Source organism: Sorex fumeus, unplaced genomic scaffold (genome assembly GCF_029834395.1).
Source record: "Sorex fumeus unplaced genomic scaffold, SorFum_2.1 ptg000046l, whole genome shotgun sequence".
NCBI classification, from domain to species: domain Eukaryota; kingdom Metazoa; phylum Chordata; class Mammalia; order Eulipotyphla; family Soricidae; genus Sorex; species Sorex fumeus.
Genome location: NW_026606103.1, coordinates 9,693,748 through 9,720,122, shown reverse-complemented (window position 1 = coordinate 9,720,122; position 26,375 = coordinate 9,693,748). Strand labels below are relative to the sequence as shown.

Below are 26,375 nucleotides of genomic sequence, written 5' to 3'. Positions count from 1 at the left end.
AGCTGACCTGGGTTCAATTCCCAGCATCCCACATGGTCGCCCCCCTGAATCACCAGGAGTGATTCCTAAGTGCAAAGACAGGAGTAACCCCTGAGCATCAACAGGTGTGACCCAAAAAGCCAACATCCCCCCCCCCAAAAAAAAAACAACAAAAAAGAAAACAAACGGCTTCAGTTCAGTGCTGTTACCTAGGATACAGACATCAGTGTACTCTGAATAAATATACTTCAACACAATCTAACTACATAGCTCTGGAAAAACTACTGAACTGAATATATAAATGCCAATGAGAATATGGTCTAATGTTAAAGGTGTTAAGGCTTCTTAACAAACTGACTACAATAATAAACTGTAGATGCTTCTGGAGAAATACTTTAAGAAAAACAAGTTGTTCAAATATTCTGGTAGCAGAGTTAAACCTAATATCACAAAAAAATAACACTAATAAATTAAGCTTTTTTTTTATTGGGCCACACCAAATGCCTTACTGCTGTAATGCCTTCCCTGCTGTATTATCTTTCTGGTCTTAATAATTATTATTTTGGGGTGTTCTTGGGCTGCACCCAGTGATGCTCAGGGGTTAGTGCTGACTCTGCATACTGGTATCATTCCTGTCAGTGCTCGGGGAACTATAGTGTACAAAGAAACAAATCCAGGTTGGCTGTGTGTAAGGTAAGTGCCCTACCTGCTGTGCTAAGTATAATTTTAAACAAATTTTTATCAGTGTGTACAGATATGAGATTTTGCAAAGTTCTCACAAAGAGTCTATAAATCTGAACTCACTAAAAAAATAGGACGAATTGAACACAACACTGAATATAATTTTTATTTCATTTGATTGTTCTAGAATGTAATGGCTTCAAAGCAAACTCTGTATTATTTCAGTCACAACTAAATAGTTTACATGATTCTGAAGAACAGTCTTAGCTTTAGTATCTATTCACCCTACACAGACACATCTAGAGAAATCCATGTACATATAGATTAATTTTCAATAACAGTATTTTCAACAAGTCTAGAATTTAAGTTTATATTCTCACACACTTCAAATTATACATCTGATGCAGGGAATACCCTAGGAGATAAAATCATGCAATGACACTAAGAAGTAAATCCAAAAGTTGATATTTCAATGCAAAATAAAGTGCACTGAATAGCAAAATAAAACAAGTGCCCATGTTATCATGAAGTAATAACTTATTTATTGTCTTAAACCAAATAGGTCCATGTTGCTTATTGTCTTCTGAGTCAGCTCTTTATAAACTTGAACTCCTTGTGTAATAAAACCCAAGATATTACAGTTCTTCTTGGCAGTTAATAAGAGATGACAGAGTGCTCAAGGTAAGAATGTTCTTGACAATTCAGAGTCAGAAAGCACTTCTTCTTGAGCAGAAGGTTCATAATCTCCTGCATTTTCAGCTAATTCAATATCTAACTCGTCATTACTTTCTGCACTGTAGTCAACTTCTTCAAGGAATCGTGGTTCATCTTCATCCAAAACGTAAGTTGTTGGGCTGTAGCCAAAGTACACAGAACATACAACACAATTAGATTTTAAAGATCGAATAGAACATAATTCGACCACACTGTATTAACGTGTTATATTAGTTGTTTAGATTAAGTTTGGATTAATTTTAAATACGTCATATAAATGAACAGGGTATTTGTAATAGTTGAAAGAAACCTCCTACAACTGATAAGGGATGAAATGAAATATTTTAATTATATAACAAGTTTCAACACATATCACTCAATTATAAAGCTACAAAAATTGGTAAATCTCGAAGCAAACACTCCTAAAATTCATATGGAACAATAAGCACCCACGAATAGCTAAAGCAATTCTTGGAAAAAAGAAAATGGAGGAATCAGCCTCCCCAACCTCCCCAACCTCAAACTCTACTACAAAGCAGTAATAATCAACACAGCATGGTATTGGAACAAAGGCAGAGCCGCAGACCAATGGAACAGGGTTGAATATACTGACATCTCCCCCCAAACATATCATATAATCTTTGATAAGGGGGCAAGAAATGTGAAATGGAGCAAGGAAAGCCTCTTTAACAAATTGTGCTGGCAAAACCGGACAGCTACATGAAAAAAATGGGCTCAGATCTGTACACCTAACACCATGTACAAAAGTAAGATCAAAATGGATTAAAGGCCTCAACATCAGACTGGAATCCATAAGGTACATTGAAGACAAGGTTGGCAATACCCTCCACAACATTGAAGCGAACTGTATCTTCAAAGATGACACACCACTGGGAAAACAAGTGAAAACAGATAGACAAATGGGACTATCTTAAACTAAGAAGCTTCTGCACCTCAAAAGAAACAGTGACCAAAATACAAAGACAGTCTACAGAATGGGAGACGATATTAGCCAAATACCCGTCCAACAAGGGGTTGATATCAAAGGTATACAAAGCACTGGTTGAATTCCACAAGAAGAAAACATCCAACCCCATCAAAAAATAGGGTGATGAACAGAGACTTTCTCAAAGAAGAAATCTGAATGGCTAAAAGTTACATGAGAAAATACTCTACATCACTAATCATCAGGGAGATGTAGATCTAAACAACGAGATACCACCTCACACCACAGAGACTGGCCCACATTCGAAAGAACAAAAGCAACCAGTGTTGGCGCGGATAAGGCAAGAAAGGGACCCTCCTTCGCTGCTGGTGGGAATGCCGACTGGTTTGGAAAACAGTATGGACAATTCTCAAAAAACTAGAAATTGAGCTCCCGTTTGACCCAGCAATACTACTCTTGGGAATATATCCCGGAGAGGCAAAAAAGTACAGTCGAAATGATATCTGCACTTCTATGTTCATTGCTGCACTGTTCACAAAAGCCAAAATTTAGAAAAAGCTGAGTGCCCGAGAACAGATAAAACAGATAGTTAAATATTGGAGTACATGGAGCTTAGGTTTATCAGGTTGCACCCATCACAGTGCTCCCGAGTCACTCCCATTATTTTGTCTGTCTGTAACCACTTCTATGCTCTTTTCCCCAACCACTTTGTAAGGTCTCATCCTTCTAGGACACTGAACTAGTACTGTAAGTTAATATTGCCTTTCTCCTCTCCTTATGTCTTTTGAATAGTTTGCTTTAATGCAATGTCCTTTTTGTATAGATACAGGAAGACAATTAATTAATATGCTTTGTAACTTAGGAATTGATTGGCTTTGAATATTATTCACTCCTGGGCATCTGCCTTCTCAACTTAAGCCTCAGTTGCCCTCACTTCCTAGCACCCCAAAAGCAGGGTCCCGACATGGGACTGGATGGAACCAGGGCAAGCTGGTAAGTTATGTGCTACCCTGACATCGCGAGGGGCCAGGCCAAGGTGCCACGATCCTTAACTATAGGTTAAGAGTTTGATCATAGGCAAATGCTGTCATGATCCAAAAGCAATGACGAGACTACGACCCTGCTGCTAAGAATAGGAAAGCTATCTGGCCTGAGCACTGCAGTCTGAGATCGAGATGGCCCTAGGAGAGCAATTCTTTAAGCTCAAGATATTTCTTACTGTATCCATACAAAATGATTACTATTATGTATGCTTATATGTTGGCTGGACAAGGAGAGGACAAACACGTCCTAGAAGCAGTTTTCCTATGTGTCCTGACTAGCCTGGATGAGACTGAACCTTTCTCCCCTCCAAACTGCCTTCAGTAAATGATTTCAGTATATTGAGGCAGTTTCTCTTATCTCACAGGAACCTAGCTGGTAAGCAGATCTCAGGTGCTAAGCCAGGCCTGATCTTGGGGATGTAAGTACCTGGCTCCAGGTAGGCTGATATTTGAGATGTAGGCTCCAAGCTCTAGCAGACTCATCTTTGATGTGTTAATCCAAATAGCTTGTAAAGGTGAGGCCAAGATTACTGGCATGTGGATATAAAGAAACAATGTGGATGTAAAGAAACAATGTGGATGTAAAGAAACAATGTAGATGTAAATAAACAATGTATGTTTTGCTTCAATGTTCTTTCTATAACTCCTTTTGATGACATCACTATATTGCGCCCTGTAGAGGTACTATGATCTATATAAGGGAGATTTCAGGACTCTCTGGGGGAACACGTGCATCAGAGAACCTGGGAAGATGGGGCTGAGGAGGGAAGCTGAGAGAACAAAGGTGCACGTGCTTGAGGATTCCTGGGGCCTCCATGACATACATCTCTTCCATGTAATAAACTGCTGCTAAGACCAACCAGCCTGGCCCTCGTTCCTTCCTTCGTCTGACCATCGCCATCGACCTCCCTGGAGTGGGGAAACGGCCTGACTGCCGGCCTTTTATTTTTTGTGTGTTTACACAGTTAAAGATAAAACAGATAGTTAAAACTTTGGTACAACTACACAATGGAATACTATGCAGCTGTTAGAAAAGATGAAGTCATGAAATTTACATACAAGTGGTTCTACATGGAAAGTATCATGCTAAGTAAAATGAATCAGAAAGAGAGGGGCAGACATAGAAAGACTGCACTTATCTGGGGAATATAAAGTAATAGAATGGGAGTCGAACACCCAAGAATAGTTGAGATAAGTACCAGGAGGTCTGCTCCACGCCTTCGAAGCCAGCAGCACATACTGGAGGAAAAGACAGCTCAGATAGAGAAAGGAACACCAAGTAAAGGATATTTGGAGTACTCGCTAGGAATGGGAGAGGAGTGCTGAAAGTAGACTATAGACTGAACACAATGGCCACTCAATACCTCTATTGCAAACTACAACACCCTAAAGGAAAGAGAGAGCACAAGGGAATGCCCTGCCACAGAGGCAGGGTGGGATGGGGGGGATGGGGTGTGGGGGTGGGAGGGCTACTAGGATCATTGTTGGTAGACAATGGGCACTGGTAGAGGGATGGATACTTGATCACTGTATAACTGAAACCCAAGCACTAAAGTTTGTAAGTCTACAACTGTACCTCATGGTGTTTCACTAAAAAAAAAAAAATTGCTAAATCTTTCACCTTATTGCTCTAAAATATACCATTAATTTATAAATTATCAATTAATTTTTGATGAATGGAAATTATTTGACTTTTTGGTGAGAATTATGGTTATATATGTATACAAGCACATGTACATATGTGTATAATTACATTGATTTGCACCTAAAATTATAAAATCCATTTAGTCAATGTTATCTCAATAACAAAATGTATATTTTAGAAAAATATTTGAAAGTCCTATTTTAATAACTGCATATCAAGTACTGGGAAATTATAACAAGCTTTATAAGGTTCCTCCAATAATGCTTGGAGACAACTTACTTTAAGTCTATAAAGTAGACTATTAATTGCTATCAAAGTCCACAGAATGTCATATGGAGGTGGCAAAGGGGTTATCTGCACTGTGATGGTAGGCATGGAATGTTATTAACATTGTACCTCTAAAAAAGAGAAACAATTACACTTTTGTGAAAGTATGTCTTAAAAAAACAAACACAAAAAAACTGCCCATATACCCATTCCCAAATTGCATCAGTCAAAAATAATTGAAAAGCAAGTAAACAATATGTACCTCCACCAACACGACCTTACTTTCCTGTAAAATTCATAGTAAGATATTTGCTTAAAAATCACTAAAAGCTTCTAAAGGTTTCATGAGGTAGCTCATCTGGAATTAAAAGAACCTTTTTACTAGGGTCTATAAAATATATAACCTTTCCTCTTAAAAAAATCTAAGTATTCTCCCCACTTGGAGATTTTATGCACACATACCTACATCTTATGACCAAAACTAATTTCATAAACAATATGTTTTAAAAGGAAATTCCACAGCTGATACAATTAAAGCTATATAATTAGACAATAAAAAGGAAAACAATCTCACAATCTCTTTAAATTAGCAGACAAGATGTCATTCATTAGGCAACTAAAAATGCAAAAATTATTGTAATAGATTATTAAATTTAGTTCAGTTATCTAGAAGAAAGGAAAAAGTCAAGTCAATGAATTATGTTTTTAATTTTCTGAGAAAGCAAAACTCATCTAGTAAGCATGTTACCCCCCAGAAGTTTTTTTTTCAGTAAAGATAGAAATGTATTGCAAAGCTACCTCCATGTTACATAACAAATTTCCTCTTAAAAGCTCTGATACTGTGCTGTAATAGCAGCACTGAAGTATCATGCTGGTGGGGGACTGAAGGGTTTTCGGAGACTGTGATATTCCTAACACTCATGGGAACAATTCCACACCATTCTATCAAGCATCTAAAATATTTATGAAGAACCTACTGGTTTTTAGAAAAAACATGAACAGAATCCATCCTTTGCCTTTTGAAATGACTGTGTAGCATCACCATTGTAAGCTCAACTACAGGCCTTGCTTTAGAAACCCATACATAAAAAAATCAAAAGCCTCAGTTAATCTCACACCCACACATGCCTGAACAGACCAGGGTAAGTCAGAGGGGGGCAGGTTAGCCTGATGCCTGCCCAAGCAGAGCCCCCGGGAGCTGCTTGCTCCACAATCCAAAATCATTGCTATATTTCCAGCCTGATTCCACTGTCTCAGTATGGACATCACCGAGACATAATCGGTGAAAATTCGGTATGGATGTTTTGTGACTGAAATCTCCAGGCTTTCTCGGGGTCAGGATGGGCTAACTACCCCCACCCCCATACTTCCAGAAGCCTTGGCAGTAACATCCACACCCCAAAGTGGCCACCCAGATAAAAAAACTATTCCAGCGACACGGTCCTGATAAAATTACTGAATGTCCTGAACAAACACAATAGCCTCTTAGTACCTCTACTGAAAACCATAATACACAAAATGAAAAGAAGAAAATAAAAAAGGACAGTGCTTCCCATTAAGGAAGGCTGGGGGTGAAGTGTTGGGGGATGGTGGGAGGGAAACAGGGGTCGTTGGTAGTGGGAAATGTACAATGATGAAAGGAGGAGTGCTGGATAATTATATAATTCAAATTCAACCATGAACAGCTTTGTAATGGTCTATCTCATAGATATTCAATTAAAAAAAATTTAAAAAGAGAAATGTGGAGTTCATGCCTTTAGTCAGCTTAGTCCTAGTGGCTGAGTAAATAGCAGTACTCCTACATTTTAAAAAATGACTGTGTACACTTATCTTTAAGAATGATTCACCTTGTTCCAAATTTTCAGTGTGTCCCAGGGGATTCTTACAATATATGAGAGGGCAAATACCAGGCCTCATAGGAGAGTAGTGGTCCCTTCTCCTCCCCTGCCCCTACGGAACCCTGAGGTGATACCCATGAATGGTCCCCAGCTACTTATAAAGCTCCTTGATGGCCATGATCTAAGAGACACACAAATGAATCTCAGTACCAAGAAGCTCTTGGCAGAAATGCCTGTGGACTTTGCATTAGGCCACCTACACCAGGCAACTCCAGATGGGAGCAGGTGCTGTCCCTCTGCCTGTTTCCAAGTAATCCCGGCAGCGTCATCTTCCAGAACTCATTGGAAAACCCAGGTATGCGGCAGCAGTTAATAGCAAATGCCAGGCCTCACGGTATACGGAAGGAGCCAGCCCTTCTCCTCCCCCAACCCAATGGGACCCTGAGATGAAATCCACGAATGGCCCCCCTCTATTTATTAAGCTCCTTAACGGCCATGATCCCAGAGACACAAACAAACCTCAGAACTGAGTGGCTCTTGGAAGATCTCTCCAGATCCTAATTATTAAAATTTTATAATTCCAAGCACAGACATCATATGCTATTTATAACCAGCAATATAAAACAAATTGTCTAGAGTTGCTGTTTTGGTAGGTCTGAGTGTTGGGGGAAAATTTCAAATAATAATGGTGGGACTGATGTCAAAATATTGAATGCAATCAAAGTAGAGAGAGAGTAACGTGGAAATTGTCTGCCACAAAAGCAGGGGGGGGGGAACGGGTTAGGAGGGTGGTATACTGGGGTTTTGGGTGGTAGAAAATGTGCATTGGTTAGAGATGGGTGTTTGATCATTGTATGACCGAGATTCAAACATGAAAGCTTTTGTAACTGTTCTCACAGTGATTCAATAAATAATTTTTTAAAAAAAAATACAGGAGGGACTATCTGAAGCAGATAAAGAGAAAAGAGAGAAGTAAAGAAAGCAAGAAGTCTTGCTATGTACTTCCTTGAAGAATGAAATAAATTATTCTAGAAATGGAAGAAAAGAGACAGCTTCTCAAAAGCCATGTGCTATGCTAACAGGGTCTAGACACACAACTAGAGCCAGACACCTGAGCCAGCAGTGCATGGCCAGGGCAATGCATACGCCTTGCACCTTCCGGGCTACCGGATCTCCAAAGGAGCGTGAAGAGCATAGCTGTCACACCAACAAACGGAATCAGACTGGTGTGCTCTCCAGGTCCACCAACGGATCAGCCAACTTCATGACTTCTGCTGGGCGCTACTCCACTGTGAAGATGCACCATAGCCTCTATTCACTAGTCTGTTCTTGGGCACTAGAGTTGTCTCCAGATTTCTGGTCATTGTGAACAGTGCTACAATGAACAAAGGTGTGCAGTTGAGTTTCTGCACTGAGTTTTTGAATCCTTAAAAGTATATTCCCAGAACTGAAATTGCTGGGTCATATGGAAGCTTAATTCCTAGTTATTTTGAGGAATGCCTGTGTTTTCCAGGAAGGCTGGAGCAGTCGGCACTCCCACCAGCAGTGAATGAGGGTCCTCTCTCCCCCACATCCACACCAATAGTGGTCATTCTTGTTCTTTGGGACAAGCACTAAACTCTGTGGTGTGAAATGATCTCTCATTGCTCTGATCTGCATCTCCCTGATCATTAGTGATATTCAACAGTTTTTTCATGTGCCTCTTGGCCATTTGAATTTCTTCTTTGAGGATGTTTCTGTTTATCCCTTCTCCCCATTTTTTGACGGGGTTAGATACTTTTTTCTTGTAAAGTTCTACCAATGCTTTACAGAACTTGAGTGTTAACCCTTTATCAGATGAGTGGTGAGCCAGTAATTTCTCCCAGTTTGTATTCTGGTCTTTGTTTCCTATGACGTACAGAAGCTTCTAAATTTAATGTAGTTCCATTTATTTATGGTTGATTCCACTTACTTTGTCAGTTGTTTATCATTGTTAAAGATGCCTTTAATTTCAGTATCATGGAGTGAAATGAGTTAGAGAGAGGGGGACATACATACAATCATAGCCACTTAGTTGAGGGATATAAAGAACATATTAAGAGAAAAACAACACACAAAGACATTAGAAGAGAAGGCCAGGAGGACTAGTCCTCTGTAGAAAGCATGCCACAATGGAGGAGTGTGATTAGGTCTGAGAAGGCACCACAATGACAATGATTATTGGAAATGATCACTCTGGACAAGAACTAAGTGCTGAAAGGATAAAATGATATGCGTGATTCCTTTTTAGTAAGGTAAAGTCATATGTGTGATACCTTTTCAGTAACAGTATTGTAAACCACAGTGCCTCAAAGGTAAAGATAAAAGTGCCTGTCAGGCAGGCTGGGTGAGTGGGAAGAAAATAGACATGCTTTTGTAAAATAGACATGCTGGTGGACAGAAGTGGACATTGGTGAAAGGATTGGTACTGGAACATTACACAACTAAAATTCAATCATTAACAACTTTTAAATTTTGTTATCAGTAATTCAATAAACTTAGAAAATAAAAATTCAAGCAAAATTTAAAAAAAGAGAGAGAACAGGCTAGCATGAATGAAAATATTCCCAAGGACCCTGGAACACAAAGAGGCCAGAATAAGGCTAAATTTCTATAGGGGAATAAGCATGCTAAGAAATTAATCTTATATAATGGAGCTATAAAAATTATCAAATGTTTTCCTCTTCTGCAATCTTGAAATTAAACTAAATCTTTTAAAACAATACGATGGAGATACAATGGATGAGAATTTCTGAAACTTAAAGACAAAACAAAAGAAATATCCCATTGCCCAAGTTATTGGCAATTTATGAATTGCTAATTATGTTCTTTATGTTGAAAAGTCAGAACTAAGGTGAAATAAAATGTGTATACAAATGTAAGAGGATATTTAATGATATGGTTTATGTCTTATAAGACATAAAATCATCTACCAAATATCACAAACAAAATTAACCATAGAACATATAAGTACAAACTGTCAGTCTAAAGAACCACAGACAGACACACACACCATATGACAAACATGTGCACATACATGCAGGCACACACACACACACACACACAACTATTTTAAAAAATCATAAGAACAGGAAAGGTTTCTAATTTCCTGAAACTGTATTGGAAAAATATATAAGACTGGGGCTAGAGATAATTAATTTGGGGGTTACTTCCTGCAGAAGTCCTAGTTTGATGTTCAGTACCCCAGATAGTCTTCCCAAGAGCCCCTCCCCCCATGCTCAGGAGTGATCCCTGAGCACAGAGCCAGGAGTAAGTTTTGAACACTGCCAGATATGACCCAATCTCCCTCCCCCCAGAGTGAAACTGTTACTGTTTGCCTTCAGGAAACAGTAACAGTAACTAAGTACCACCCACCGGCAATTTGCTACTGCTCTACAACAACTTTCCATATAATGAGGGGGCTGAATGATTAAAAGGTTAAGTTCCTAAATAATATGAGAGAGTTTCACAAATAGAAACCAGTGAATTTTAGTAACTCTGCTCAATCATTTGGAGGATAGAAAGTATAATAAAAGAACAGGAGAATTTTAGAATAGCCTGGATCTAATTCTGGGTTCTGTTGGGAATTACTACATGGACAAACTTAAATAAACTTATCTCTGAGACTTGGTTCACCCAGGTACACAAAAGTTACAATACCATCAACTCTGAGGATTCTTAGAACACTGACTCTCTGAGATAATAAAACTTAACAGCAATTTATTACAGCATGTATTTTAGGTGTCCTAAACTCAACCCAGGTTTAGTGGCTTCCTGGGAAGAAGTACAGGATTTAACGTAGTCATGTCACAACTAAAACTTATTACAATGAAAGGATACAAAGCGAAATAATGCCAAGAGAAAAGGTGCATTGGGAAGAGTCCAGAGGAAACCAGGCCAAGCAAGAGCAGCTGGTAAGAAGCACAGGAGTCGTCAGAGCTTGCAGCAAGGTCAAAGGATTGGAGGCAAGAATTGGAGTTGAGAGTTGCCAAGTTTCCTGAAAGAATGGAGTTGTAGATATGTGACCCCAACAGTTTTGCCCTAGAGCCATCTGACAAATTCTGAAACTACACAGAGGCAGAGGTTTAAAAAAAAACAAAGCAGAAAATAAGCGAGCAAGAGAACTTCTTTGGGTGATCTTATGGTGCTGAGAGGGGACATGCGAGCTTTCAAAACGACCCCTGGAAGACCACTTTAAAAGGGCAGGGAGGTGAAGCAAGTGGCTACACCAGCGCAGTGGGGCTACCTCACAATGACTTTGCCCCACACTGGATTGCAGTGATCTGCCCTGAGGAAGGCTGCCAGAGGCCAGACTAAATCCTTTGAAGAATGACTTATTTTTCCTCATTCACAGCGGTAGGGCGTTCGCCTTACAGGCGGCCAACATGGCCGACCGGAGTTCGATTCCTCCGCCCCTCTCGGAGAGCCCGGCAAGCTACCGAGAGTATTCGATATGCCAGACACAGTAACAACAAAGTCTCCAATGGAGACGTTACTGGGCCCGCTCGAGCAAATCGACGATCAACGGGAGGGCCTTTACCTTTTTTTTTTACCTGATCTATTCTTATTTTGTAATCTCAACTAAACACTTAGGTCAGAGAAATTACTTACTCTCAGAGGGGCTTCTGAGAATTTAACACAAGTGTTATAAACACATGTGATTATCAAATTCTTTCTACAGATAGACCTGCCAACCTGATATTTGTCGACTCAGTGATGAAGGGCATTTCCTTCTTACAATACGCCTTAACATTTTCATTACTACCAATCTAGCTTGGAGTTAGTGCCGATATAAGTACCAAATGCAGTTCCTTATATCTCCTCTAGATAACCATTTACTAAGCACAAAAAAAGTGGTCAACTTTTAAACACCTATGATTTCTATTGATCTAGGAGTCCTAGTAAGTTCAATTACAGTCAACTTTCTCTTGTCTAAAAAATATTCTAATAGAAATTATAACAATTCCCTAATAACAATAAAATAACTCTCAGAAAAACAGACCTAAAATATTAAAAACCCACAATGATTTTTCTTAGATTAATTTTATTAAAATAGTAAACTTCACATTAAAAACAAAACATGTTCATATCAGTATGCTTTACTACGCAGATAGTGTCAACATATGGCCACAAATGACACACATGAACAGAGGTTTTCTCCTTGACCAAAGCTTAACTCAGCTCCTCTGGGTCCTCTTCCTGAATGGGCCTCACAACTGGGCTCTGTCCTCAGTGCACAGGCTCTGGCTACTCAGTCCAGCTGTAGCAAGAATCCTGCTGGGCTGCCCACCCTCAGTGCTTTCATACCCTGGCCTTCCATCAGCAAAAACTCTACCAAATCAGTTTAGCAAAGTCTCTCTTACTCCTAATGCTTCCCTCTGAGAATTCCCCACTGACACCCCACCCGTTACATTTGGCTATAAAACCCTACTCAGCCTCATTTATTGAGAGCTGAATAAATCTCCCCTGCAAAACCCCAATGTGGTGGTCATCTTAAAGGGCTGGCTTCCATGCTTTATGAAGTTTAGTAATAACATTTTCTATAAAATATTATACTTTTCTCAGAAAAAAAAGTTCCTACATATTTGTACGCAAATACTAATTTCGAGTGGAAAGAGTAAGATAACAGCTTAATACTTCATTCTAGTGTTGATGTTCTGTAACAATAATCATCTCTGTACTACTTTACAAACACTTGCTGTCAATCTCTCATAGAATGTTAGTAAAGTAAGGGTAGTCTTTAATCAAAGAATATTATGTTAATTGGTTCACAGACCTATATTCAGATCCCAAAGCTTACTAGAAATGCACTCTCCCATTATTAAAACAACCAAATTAAAATTTTTAAAAAGCATTCACATAAAACAACCAAAGTTTTAGAGGTTTTCCACTACTTTGAACTATATTCATTTTAAGGTTAGCAAATAATTATCAGTTCATTAGGAACAAGTTCAAACTCTCATTAAATTTTTCTAATGTTCAAGCTATATGCAAAGTAAAAAAAATGAGTACTGATACATTTTCCAACTCAAAAACAAGACGAATGAAAGTCATACATAAAAGGCCACAAATTGGTTTTACAAACACTTTACAAAGTGTTTGTAAAGTAGTACAGAGATGATTATTGTTACAGAACATCAACACTAGAATGAAGTATTAAGCTGTTATCTTATTCTTTCCACTCGAAATTAGTATTTGCGTACAAATATGTAGGAACTTTTTTTCTGAGAAAAGTATAATATTTTATAGAAAATGTTATTACTAAATAACATTTGATTACTAAATAACATTTGATTCCCTTTATTTGAAATATCCAAAAAGGTAAACAATCAGAAGCAAAAAAAAAAAAAAGCAGATTAATACTTGCCAGTGGAAGGGAATGAATGTTTAATGGATGACAAAGTATTCTTCAGAGAATAAGGTGACAGATGGCTGTACAATACCATTAGTGTGTTGAATGCCGTTCAATGTGTCATTTTTAAGTAACCTACTTTATGCTGGCTGAGATCTTCAAGCCTGCTTAGATCGGGACTGGGCTATTCCTCCACCCAGATCCCAAGTTTTTCTGTGGCTTGTCAGTCACACCCACAAATTGCCCCGGGTGCCATGTAATCTCATCAACAGCCAAGATCCAGAGACTATAAACTAAAGCTTCTGTACAACAAGCTACTCGACCAAAAGCTTACATTCGGTAGACTGGAAACACCTGTAAAACTCCATCCCTCTCGAAGAGCCCAGCAAGCTACCTGTGCTGTATTTGATATGCCAAAAACAGTAACAATAACAGGTCTCATTTCCCTGACCCTGAAAGAACCTCCAACATGGAAGAGTTGGGAAGGACAAGAGGAGAGCTGCTAAAATCTCAGAGCTGGGATGAATGGAGACCTTACTGGCACCCACTCAAGCAAGTCAATGTACAATGGGATACAATGGGATGACAGTGCTACAGTGCAGTGTTACTTTATTCTGTGTAGATTTCATCTCAAATTTAAAAGCAAGAGTCCAAATGCTGTTTGACATATAAACATTAATTGAAGGGCCAGTCAAGTTCTTAAGCAACAATCAGAGCTGAGAAGAAACATGCACAGCAACACAACAGTATTTGGAAGTTTGAACACATAATTCTTATCACTGAACACATCAAACAGACAGAAATCAGTCAGGAAACAACAGGTCTGAAGAAGGAACTGGAAAGTAGGGAATCACAGATGTTCAGGGCTCTCCAGTCCCCAAAGTCAAACACCAATACTTCCACCGTGCATGGAACATTCTGCAGGACAGAACATGTGTTGGATCACAAAACAAGCACAGGTAGTGAAAGCAGAAATCAGATCAGGTTCCTTGTAGAACACAAAGTTTTGATGGTAAAAATTAATCTTTTAAAAAAAAACCCTAGGAAAAACATTTGAAAACTCAATACTAAATGAAATAACAAAAATTAAAACTGGAAATAAATTATACAGAAATTTAAAAAATGCAAAATATTCAATAAAACCAAAAGCTATTGTTTTTATCAAAGAATAAATGACATCATAACACTTTTAGCTATACTCACTCAAAAAATGAAAGAGAAAGAATAAAACTAATGAATCATATCAGAAGTGAAAAGGGAGAATTTACAATGAATACCACAGAAACACAAAAGACTATACAAAATTACTATGAAAAACTTTATGTCACGAAACCAGACCTAAAATTAATGGAATCATGTTCCTCTGAACACTGAATATGAAGGAAACAGAGAACTTTACTAGAATAAATAGTAATAAAAAAAATCCAAAATAAAACTAAAAAACTGAAACAATAAAAATTTGTCTGCACTCAGGAATTATTCCTGGTGGTGCTCGGGGACCACATGGGATTCCAAGATTGAACCCCAGTTGGCTGTGTACAAGCAAATGCCCTATCTGCTGTACTATCTCTCCAGACCCTCTATCAAACTTTTCAAGAGGACTGATTACATACTCTTCTCTTTCAGAAAAACTGAAAAAAATGGATCTCTTCCTAATAGTTTCTATAAGGTAAAAATTACTTTAATACCAAAATCAGAGAGAAATATTGTAGCACTGTCCTCCTGTTGTTCATCGATTTGCTCGAGCGGGCACCAGTAACGTCTCCACTGTGAGACACTCTGTTACTGTTTTCGGCATATCGAATACGCCAATGGGGAGCTTTCCAGGTTCTGCCGTGTGGGCGGAATACTCTCGGTAGCTTGCCGGGTTCTCCGAGAGGGACAGAGGAATCGAACCTGGGTTGGCTGCACGCAAGGCAAATGCCCTACACACTGTGCTATCACTCCAGCTGGAGAGAAACATTATTTTAAAAAATTAGAGACCAATAAACCTGATGAAAATAGATACATAGATTATGAACACATTTTTAGCAAATCACATTCAATAACACATCAAAAGGACCATACACACGATCAAGTGAGATTCATTTCAGGGATGCATGGATAGGTAAATATATGCAAATCACTTCATGTAATCCACCATATCAACAAAAGATAAAATTCTTCTGATCTTATCAAAAGATACAAAGAAAGCTTCTGATAATATTTAACACTCATTCATGGTAAAAATTCAACAATATGCCTCAGTAGAGTAAACAGCACACAACAAACCCACAGAGCATGGCACAATCCAAGAACTGGGGTCTTCCCTCTTAGATGAAAACATGGCAAGGATATATACCACCACTACTACGACTGAACAGAAATTAAGGCAAACTATTACTATTTGCTGATGATGTAATAAGATAAAACAGAAAACCCTAAACACTTCATAATTAAAAAACTTTTTTTCTATTAAGACACTGTGTTTACAACTGATTCCTAATTGAGTTTTAGGCGCACTGTGTTCTAGCACCAGTCCCACCATTAAGATCAACTTAAAAAAACCTAAAAAACTTCACAAGAAAGCACCTAGAAACAATAAAATTGCACAATGAGGTGTCGGTAACAAAATTAACATGCAGAAGTTCACAGTTTTTCAATATAAAAACAATAAATGAGAAGAGAAAAAAATCTTTAAAAGTGCATTCACAATTGTACTTCATAAAACCAAGTACCTTCAAATCAGATTAACAAATGAGGTGAAACTTATACAAAGAAACTATTAAAAGAATTAAATAACTACTAAAAAAAGAATACATAATGAAATGTAAACACATTTCCTGCTCATGAATTGAAAGAATTAATATTGTTAAAAGGACAATTCTGCACAAAACACTAACAGGATTTACTGCAGTCCTCATAAAAAATACACACGACATTCTTAAAAGACAGAGATAAGTGCTATTGAAAATATAGAGTAATAAAATCCCAGAATAGTTCAAAAGAAAAGAAAAAATCATATGAAAAAAGAAAATGGGAAGCTTCTTTCCCCAACTTTAAATTGTATTATAAAGCTATAGCAATCAAAACAGTGTGGTACTGGAATCAAGACATACTCTCAGACCAGTATAATAAAATTGAGAGCCAAGAGACAGGTCTGCATGCCTATGGCAAGTTCATCTTTGACAAAGGAACCAAGAGTATGAAAAGGAGCAAGGAAAGCCTCTTCAACAAACATGCTGGAAACACTGCCTGATCACATGCAACAACATGAATTCAGAACCCAACCGCACATCATGCACAGGAGTCAACTCAAAAGGAATTAAAGACGTGAATCAGAAATTATATGGAGGAAAATACAGGCACTGAATCTAGAGACCACTTCAATAATCTGATGCCGCCAGTCAAGCAAACAGAAGCGAAGATAAACAAATCAGACTATACCAAACAAAGAAGCTTCTACACTACAAAAGAAGCAATGACAAGAATAAAAAGACAACCACAGACAGGAAGAAATATTTTGCCACCACTCATCCGACAAAGGGCTAATATCCAAGTTACATAAATCACTAGAAGAACAAGAGAAAAAAGAAAATCAACACGGGGGGGGGGGGGGTGGGATGAACAAAAACTCAAAAAAAAAAAAAAAGAAGACATACAAATGTCCAAGAAGTATATGAGAAAATGCTCTGAGTAACTTATCATCAGGGAAATGTGAAGCCAAACAACACTGAGAGGTCACCTCACACCAGTGAGACTGGTCCACTGCACAGAGAATAAAAACAGCCCATGTCAGCATGGATGTAGGGCAGAAGGAACCTTCGTTCACTGTTGGTGGGATGCCAATTTATCAAAGCTTACAGGGTAGCAATATGGAAGCTCCCATATGATAACATAGCAATTTCACTTCTTGAAATCCCAAGGAACCCAAAACTCAATTAAGGAAAAAACCCTCAAATATCTACACTCCTATGTTCACTGCAGCACTATTCATAATAGTCAAGCTTGGAAATAACCTATGTGTCTTATCTAGAACAGATTACTAGATAAGAAACAGAAGAAAAGATAAAATCATGCAATTGCTACTAAAAGGGTAGATCTGAAGAGTATTATGCTAAGTGAAATTACAGAATGATCTCTCATAAGTGAAATATATATAAAAAAAAACCTAGTAAGAAAAAAACAAGTGTCTAAAGGCAACAGAAATTGTGAACTTGTCTTCAGTAGGAAGCTTAAGATGCTGGGGATAACGAGGAGATACGATGACAGAGAGAAATCAGGGAGTGCAGTGGGTCAAGGCTGTAAGAAAGTGAACACCCTAGTGGAGGGTGAGGTGCTGGAATTCAACCTCCAGCATGACAATAATAATTAAAAAAAAATGAAGAGGAAAAACTGAAACATAATAAAGGCAATACAAGCCCACAGCCCAGCAACAGTGAGGTGCTGACTCTAGGGGTAAAGGCAGCTCAGATAGAGAAGGGAGCACCAAATAAAGGATGCTGGGAAGATCTGCCCAGGATAGGAGATGCCTGCTGAAAGTAGACTATAGACCGAACATGATTGCCACCCAATGTCTCTTCTGCAGACCACAGCATCCAAAAGAAGAGATAGAACAAAAGGGAGTGCCCTGCCACAGAGGCAGGGTGGGATGGGGGATGGGAGGATGGGAGGGATACTGGGATTGGTGGGGGTGGAGAATGGGCACCGGTGGTGGGATGGGTACTCGATCATTGTATAACTGAAACCTAAGCACAACAACTTCTAAGTCTACAACTGTACCTCATGGTGTTTCACTAACAAAACAAAAACAAAAACAAAAAAACAGTGAGGTGCTGAAAGCATTCCCACTAACATCAGGAACAAGGTATGACGCACACTACCACCACTTTCTTTCTACACAGCAAAAGCAAAAAGCAATCTCAGAAAAAAAAACCAAAAACCCAAAGTGGAGGGAAGGAGGGGAAGGGAAAACATTCACAATGGAAAGGATGAAGCAAAAATGGTCTATTTGCAGACGAATGAACAGAAACCAACAGAACCCACCTGATAGCTCTTAAAAACAAACACCAGTGGCAGAACCACTGCTGGCATGGGTGGCCTTAACTGCACCGTGGCTGATGAGAACGGGTCAGGGTAGTGGGACACCAGCACACATCCAGATCAGCCAAATCAGGGCCAGCAGGCACCCCAGAATGTAATTCAAACAGCTGCCACTGATGAGAGAAGTACTGAAATAGGATCAACACAGGGAATCCCACACACGGGAGCAATAAACCAACAGAAAACCCAGCCAAACTAATAGAGGGTGACAAAAGTCCAGGATGACCCCCAATTAAATCATGGGTCTATGTGGAGTTTGGAGACCAGAACGACATTTCAACTGATGCTTACTGATCTGATATTAGAAGAGAGAATCAATAACTGAAGAAAGTCTGATGGGGGTAAAAAATCAAAGAATTCACTCAAATAGGAGCAGCTGGAGAATACTAAACAAGAATCAGCAGTAGAATAGATGAAGCTGAAAAACCGAATGAGTAGAGTATATGGAATATGACTAAAAATACTAGGAGGGGCAATCTCAGGACCATAGACTCCTAATAGAGGAGAGTAACGGGGAGAAACAATATGTGAGACCTGCTCAATTTGAAGAGGGGACAGGAGCACTGGTCAAAGAGCCCCAAGAGTGCTCATTGGAGCAAATCCAGACAGATAGCAGGGCACACTGTGATCAAATGGCAAGAGCCAAAAACAGACCCCTTAAAGCGGGAGAACAGAAGCAAGACCTCATACCCCAGGGAAGAAATGTAGGAGTCACAGCAGATTTTTCTAATGAAACTCTACAAACAAAAAGTGAATGGAATGATATATACACAAAGCGTGGGATGAAAAGAACATCTACCCTGCAAGATTATCACTCAAAACTGGAGGGGCAAAAACATTCTCCAACAACAGCTGAGGACATTTGTAGAATCTGAACCAAATCTGACAGGGATACTGAATGGCCTTATGCTGAAAGCAAAGACCAAATGACATAAACACCAAACTCCTCATGGATAAATAGCAACAAATGGAGCGATAGCACAGCGGGTAGGGCGTTCGCCTTACAAGCGGCCAACATGGCCGACCCGAGTTCGATTCCTCCGCCCCTCTCGGAGAGCCCGGCAAGCTACCGAGAGTATTCGATATGCCAGACACAGTAACAACAAAGTCTCCAATGGAGACGTTACTGGGCCCACTCGAGCAAATCGACGATCAACGGGAGGGCCTCGAGCTCGATCATATTCTCCAAATGTCAATGGCTTGAACTGTTCCAAATGTCAATGGCTGGATGGAGAAGGGAACACAATTCAACCTCCTGTTGCTTACAAGATGCACATCTGAAGACTCATTATAATCAATTATAATCAGCTCACAGTGAAATACTGGAAAACAATTATACAAGCTAATGGTGGACTTAAAAAGAGAAGGTACAGAACTCTCATTAACAGTATTAGAAATCACAGTACATCAATAAAGATCCAAAAATTTTATTAAAGCAGGGACATTCATATTTGTATCAGATCAAATAAAATTTAAGTTAAAGAAAATAAAGAGAGAAATGGAAATAGGTACTGATTAAAGGATTAATACATCATGAAGACTTAAATTTCATTAATATGATTACATCAGTACGAACATAATAGTAGTGTGAGACTTTAACACTCCACTCTGGTCACTAGAGAAATCAAGACAGAACATCAATAAAGGAACAAATAGCCCTAAAGAATCAAAAGAACAGATCTAATAGACATGTTCAAGACATCCACCTCCAAACCAAATACACAATCTTCTCCAGTACAAATAGAATGAATGTCATCCAGGATACAATGAAATCTCACAATATGGGACAGAATTCAAATATCCACAGTCACAAATATAGAAATGACATCAAGCTCTTTTTTCAGACCACACTGCAATTAATGCAAACAAAGGTCATAAAAATAAAGTTTTGGAAAGTTTCAACATACTGAAGAAGTTCATCTTTTTTTTTATATAATAGGATTAAAAGAAAATAAGAAAATGAAGGGGTGTCGTGCCACCAGCAGGTCAGCCTGTACCTTCAGGGTGAGTGCATCAGCAGCCTGATGGTGCCTCAGATTTCCCAATATCCCAAAACTGCCACTGTGCCACTGGCCAAACTCCAACAACTCGGGACCAAGTTTCCCAAGATATTAAATGACCAAAAGTGAGGTATGTGGAAGCCACACCCACAAACCAAATTCATCTCAGCTATACAGGCTCATTTATGGGTCTTGCTTCAGAAACCCATGAATAAATCTCGAAAAAGATCAAAAGCCTCATTTAATCTCAGACCCGCACAAGGTCAAACATATCAGGATACATTGGGAGGGACTCTTGCTCCCACAATCCAAAATCACCGCCATGCCGCCTGACTGACTCCACTGTCTTAGGACGGAACTCACTGAGATAGGATCTGCTGAAAATCTGGGTATGCAAGTTTTGTGACTGAAATCTCCAGGCTTTCTCAGGGGTGGGGGGGAGGGGTTACCTCCCCCAACCTCCCTGTACTTCAGGAAGCCTCAGAAATCATACCCACACACCAAACTGCCACCCAGTTAAAAAAGCTACTCCAGCCTTACCTTCCTGATAAAAATACTGAACATTCTAAACAAACACAATGACCTCGTAGTACTTGCATTGCAAAACAAAATGCATAAAAGAATAGAGAGAAAGAAGAAAAGTACTTGCCACAGAGGCAGGCTGGGGGTGGAAAGGGTGTGTTGTTGGGGGATAGAGGGAGGGGGTAAAATGGCAGTGGGAAATGTCCACTGGTGGAAGGACAGGAGTTGGGATCATTAGATGACTGAAAGAACAGCTTTGTAATCGTCTATCTCATGGATATTCAATTTAAAAATTTTAAAAAGGAGGAGAAAGAAATGAAAGGATTTTTTTGAAATGACTGAGAATGGAAACACAAACTGTAAGAACCTCTAGGATACACGAGATGCACCACGAAGGGGAATTTGAAACAATAAAGGCACAAATTTCTAACATTGTGCTACCTTCGTAGCTTGAGAGACTAGAGAAAGAACAACAAATGGATCATACAGTACATGAAAAGAAATAATAAGAACCGAGCAGAAATCGCTGACATAAAAATCAGGAAAACAATACAAGGATCAATGAAACCAGAGATTTCATTTTTTTTTGTTTTCTTTCAAAACAATTTTTGAAAAAGATCTGACAAATTTTTAATCTAATGTAGACCAAAAAAGTGGGAAAAAAGAAAGCAAACTGAAAAAAATAAAATCAGAGATGAAGGGGAGAAATTACAACAGAAACCTCAAAAATACAAAAGATCTATGAATTACTCTATGACATTAAGCTGCAGAACTTGAAATAGTTGAATTCTTGAATCATACAACCTCTTAAAAGGAGTTGTAAAAAGGAGGAAGGAGAAAATATGAACAGACCATAACAAGAAAGGAAATTAAAAGAGCAATTAAAAGTCTTCCCAACAATAAAAGCCCTGGGTCAGATGAGTTCAGTACTGAGTTCTCTCAAGTCTCAAAGTGAGCAAACTTCTCAAACTTTCCCAACTATTAAGAAACAGAGATCTTTCCAAAGAGTCTCTCTGAAGCCACCATTATCCTCATGCCAAAAGCTTGCAGAGCCATCATTAACAAAGAAATTACAGATCAGTATATTATGAACATTGATGCAAAGACCCTTAACAAAACCTTAACAAAACAAACCCAACAAGCTATCACAAGAATTATGATCGAGTGGGATGTATCCAGGTTTGCAAGGATGATACAGAAAAAAAAAAGAAAAAAAAACATATGATTGTACTAACCTAAGTTCAATCCCCAGCACAGTATACAGTTGCCAGATATTCCCAAGGTGATCCTGGTGCCTGAGGAAAGGAGTGATCCCTGAGCACAGCTGGGCATGGCCCCAAAACAAAACAATAACAACAAAATCCATATGAACATATGAACAGATGCAGAGAAAGTTTTTGAGGATAAGAGAGTTGCAGAACTTTTCACCAAAATCAGGGAAAAATCCAAAAATTTGTATGGAATTCCAAAGGAACTCAAACATCCAAATAATTTTAGGAAAGAATATGTGATCTAAGGGCATCACACTTTTTCATTTCAACCTTGTTACAGAGCTACAGTGATCAAAATGGTATGGCAATGGGTCAGAAAACCGATAAATATAATTTATATTTTGATATATTTTTGTAATTTGTAAACATATATATTTTGGTCAATATAGATCAGAATAGAAAGCCCGCAAATAAACCAATGCTTATATGGTTAATTTTACTTTAGACAAAGAATCAAGAATATTTAGGAAATTAGGGAAGGCTAAATGGTGCTAAGAACTCTGAACAGTCACATGCAATAGAACACGCACTTCCATCCACATCACACACAAAACTCAGCTCTGAAGTAAGACATGAAGTGCTAAAACTAGAGATTTGGCCATTAAAAAAAAAAAAACTATTTTCAACAAAAGCAGAGGCAACAAAAACAAGAGCAAGTGGGATTACCTTAAACTAAAATGACTGTACACATCAAAAGATGTCATTAACAAAGTCAAAAGCCAAACTTTGGAATAGTTGAAAGTATTTGCAAACCACAAATCCAGTATATCACCTGTATTACTTGTCTTCCCGTTGCTCATCGATTTGCTCGAGTGGGCACCTGTAACGTCTCCATGCATCCCTGTCACATGCTAGTGTAGTACACTGGTGTATGCTCACTCCAGGAACACGAAGTGAGGCCCATTATTGTTACTATTTTTGGCATATCGAATACACCACGAGTAGCTTGCCAGACTCTGCCATGCAGGCGGGATACTCTCGGTAGCTTGCTAGGCTCTCCGAGAGGGACAGAGCAATCAAACCCTGGTCGGTCACGTGCAAGGCAAATGCCCTACCTGCTGTGCTATTGCTCCAGCCCAATCCAATATATAGAACTTACAAAATAGTAAAACACAAAGAACCAAACGGTAAAATGGAGATAAAATTTTTTCCCAAAGAAGACAAATAATCAATAAGTTCACAAAAAGTTGCTCAGCAACACAGATAAAACAAGATAAATGTTAGTGGGATGAGGCTGAGGAGATGGTGCAGAAGTTAGCGTACTTGCTGTTTAAATAGCCAGGCTGACCCAGTTTGATCCCCTGTCCTCACCAGGAGTGATCCCGAGCACAGAGCCAGGAGTAAGCTCTGAGCACTGCTAGGTGTGACCCAACCCTCCAGGCCCACCCTTGCGAAAATGTTAGTGGGGATGTGGAGTAAAAGAACTATTGTACATCCGAGAGTATTACAGTAGTAAAATTAGCTTTACAAAGCCAAGTATTACATGGTGGCACAAGTGAAATGTTAAAAAAATCAAACTCATAGCACAAAGTAGAAAAGTAACCAGAAGCTAAGATTTGTAAAATGTCACTTTAACCTTTTAAGATGAATATGATTTGAGGATGTAGCATATAACATTGTGACAATATGCTAGCAATTTTTTAAATAAACTATAACAATACTGTAGCGCTGCACTGTATCACAGCGGGGCCCAGTAACGGCTCCATTGTAAGACTTGTTGTTACTGTGTTTGGCATATCGAATATGTCATGGGTAGCTTGCCAGGCTTTGCCATGCAGGCAAGATACTCTCGGTAGCTTGCTGGCTCTCCAAGAGGGGTGAAGGAATTGAACCCAGGTCGGCTGGGCCAGCCGCATACAAGGCAAATGCCCTACCACTGTGCTATCACTCCAGCCCAACACTACGATACTACTGAAATATGCTGAGTTTAGAAAAATACACAAAAGGTTAGGTGAGTGAAAGTTAATGGACAGACATGTTAAAACACAATCTGCTCACATGTGTACATATACAAAATCATCACAGTGTATAGCTGAAATGTCATATAATTTCTCATTGTGCAATGAATCTTAATAAAACTACAGGGAATAAAATAATTGATGAACTAACTTAAAAGAATTTTAAATATCAGTGGAAACATAGAAAATCTTTATATTTATTTCCTTTATATTTACTGCTTAGCAAGCTCTGAAAAGAATTCATGTGATCAAGGTCTAAATTATCACAGTATACTGAATTAATATTCCAACTTAGTTTTACTATACTTGAAAGCACAAAACTGACATACACATACATATTATGATATTATATTAAATTATATGTATTATATTAAATCTAGCTCAGCAATCAATTAACAAATATGACAAGTCAGTATGTAACAACAAAAATGATGAAGATCATACAAAAATGGGAGTATCATATATATAAAAGTATAAAATGTTAAGATATGGCATTATGATTAAGATAATGAATTATCTCTATATCTGTACCTTACCAAATTTTATTTTATTGAACTTTAGAAGCAAAGAGTATTCAGAAGCATATTAGAGAGATACAGTTTAAAAACTCCAAATTCTAAATTCACTGCTTCTAAAGCTACTTAACAGTTTTGTGTAGACATCAAAAACTTCTTTTGAATTAACCCTTACTCCAAGTCCTCTTAAAATGTATACATCTCATGTAAGTACTGTACTGCACACTGTTTATTTGGGGGTTAAAATTTAAGCCACTAAGAACATAAAAATAGCATTTGAAACATAGTAAAATTCCATTAAAATCACATCAGTGCTAAAATAATATCACAAAGATATACAAACAATCACGTTAATTCTAAAATGCACAAGTCTGTGTTTGTTAAAATTTGTGCCTTTCCTCTGCATAGTTCAATGAAATCTACAATATCACAACAGAATAAAGCAAGTGTCTCACCTAGTTACTTTACAGTTCGATTCAATTAAATCAGTTTCAAAGTCAAGCAATCTGGAAGGCAGATTATATTCCAAGGAGGACGTTAGTCTCTTCAAACGCAAGAGTCCAACACAGAATTTTGCTCCCATCTCTTCCAACTCCCGAGTACCAATCTGTAAACCCTAAAAAAAAAAAAAAAATTATACATAAAGCTAGAAAATTTGCTATTCTCTGGATTTATCTCTTTAAGATTAACAAAAGGAACTTAAGAGTATGAATAAAATTAAATTATGTATAGAACTAGGACTCGATAAGCACAAAAAGTCTTAATTTCATGAGTACTGTTAGGTCAAATGAAAAACTTCCTTAATGAAGGTAGTTTCAAAATCTTTATTCTTAATGACTATATGTACACTATTTTCACAACATACTGGGAACTATAATGAGACACCTGGAAGTTCTACTCTTGGGTTTTAGATGTAATTAAGTATTTTCATGAGATTGTGGAGCATGGCAACAGGAGCCAGAGCAGATTAGATCTGTATAGCAGATAAGACCTGTTCCTGCATAGAGACACAGTAGGGAGTGTCTGGGTGCATTTGACAAGCACAGGCCTTTAGTCTCACCCAACCCCCCAAGAATTGTCTCCTACACTTACCGAGTCATTCCTAATTGCAGCATTTAGCCCTAATTGGGATTATGCAGTGGCAAAGCAGAGTTGGAAAGATCAATAACACTAAACTTCATGTGATCGGACCACCTCTTAGGTTGAGACTCTCTACAAAATGTGTGTGTATTTGGCAATAAAGTGAGTGGCCATCAGCTGTCTCATGGAGTGGTTTCTCTGAGCGCCCATCATCCTTCACTCCAAATCTGCCTGGACCGAGTATGCAATGTGGGCACTTTGGGGAAAAACTGTTCCTCAACAATGAGACCTTGCTATTATAACCACTACTTGGCAGGGCTTCAATGTGGATATCTGAACATTATCTTACACTTTTACACCGGAGGATGGAAGAAATTAGCACGTGAAAAACAAAAAGAGGGTGATTATAACAAGAATCCCAACTCTAAGATAATGAGTTAGTGGTAAAATAAGCTTCTACATTC

The 26,375-nt window shown here is 38.4% G+C and overlaps 1 protein-coding gene across 2 annotated transcripts in view; it reads right to left on the bottom strand.

Annotated features, from left to right (window-relative positions):
* Positions 1 to 791: 791 nt before the first annotated feature.
* The window catches only part of AGTPBP1 (ATP/GTP binding carboxypeptidase 1), a 185,395-nt gene continuing 159,811 nt past the window's right edge, over positions 792 to 26,375 (bottom strand). The window contains exons 25-26 of one of the 2 annotated variants that reach the window (XM_056122523.1): positions 25,287 to 25,447; positions 792 to 1,514 (exon numbers count right to left, since the gene is read on the bottom strand). In XM_056122523.1, the coding sequence (XP_055978498.1) occupies positions 1,337 to 1,514; positions 25,287 to 25,447 (339 nt within the window). In that variant the 3' untranslated portion in view covers positions 792 to 1,336. The remainder of the gene's footprint in view (positions 1,515 to 25,286; positions 25,448 to 26,375) is intronic. The other variant, XM_056122524.1, reaches the window with a different exon arrangement.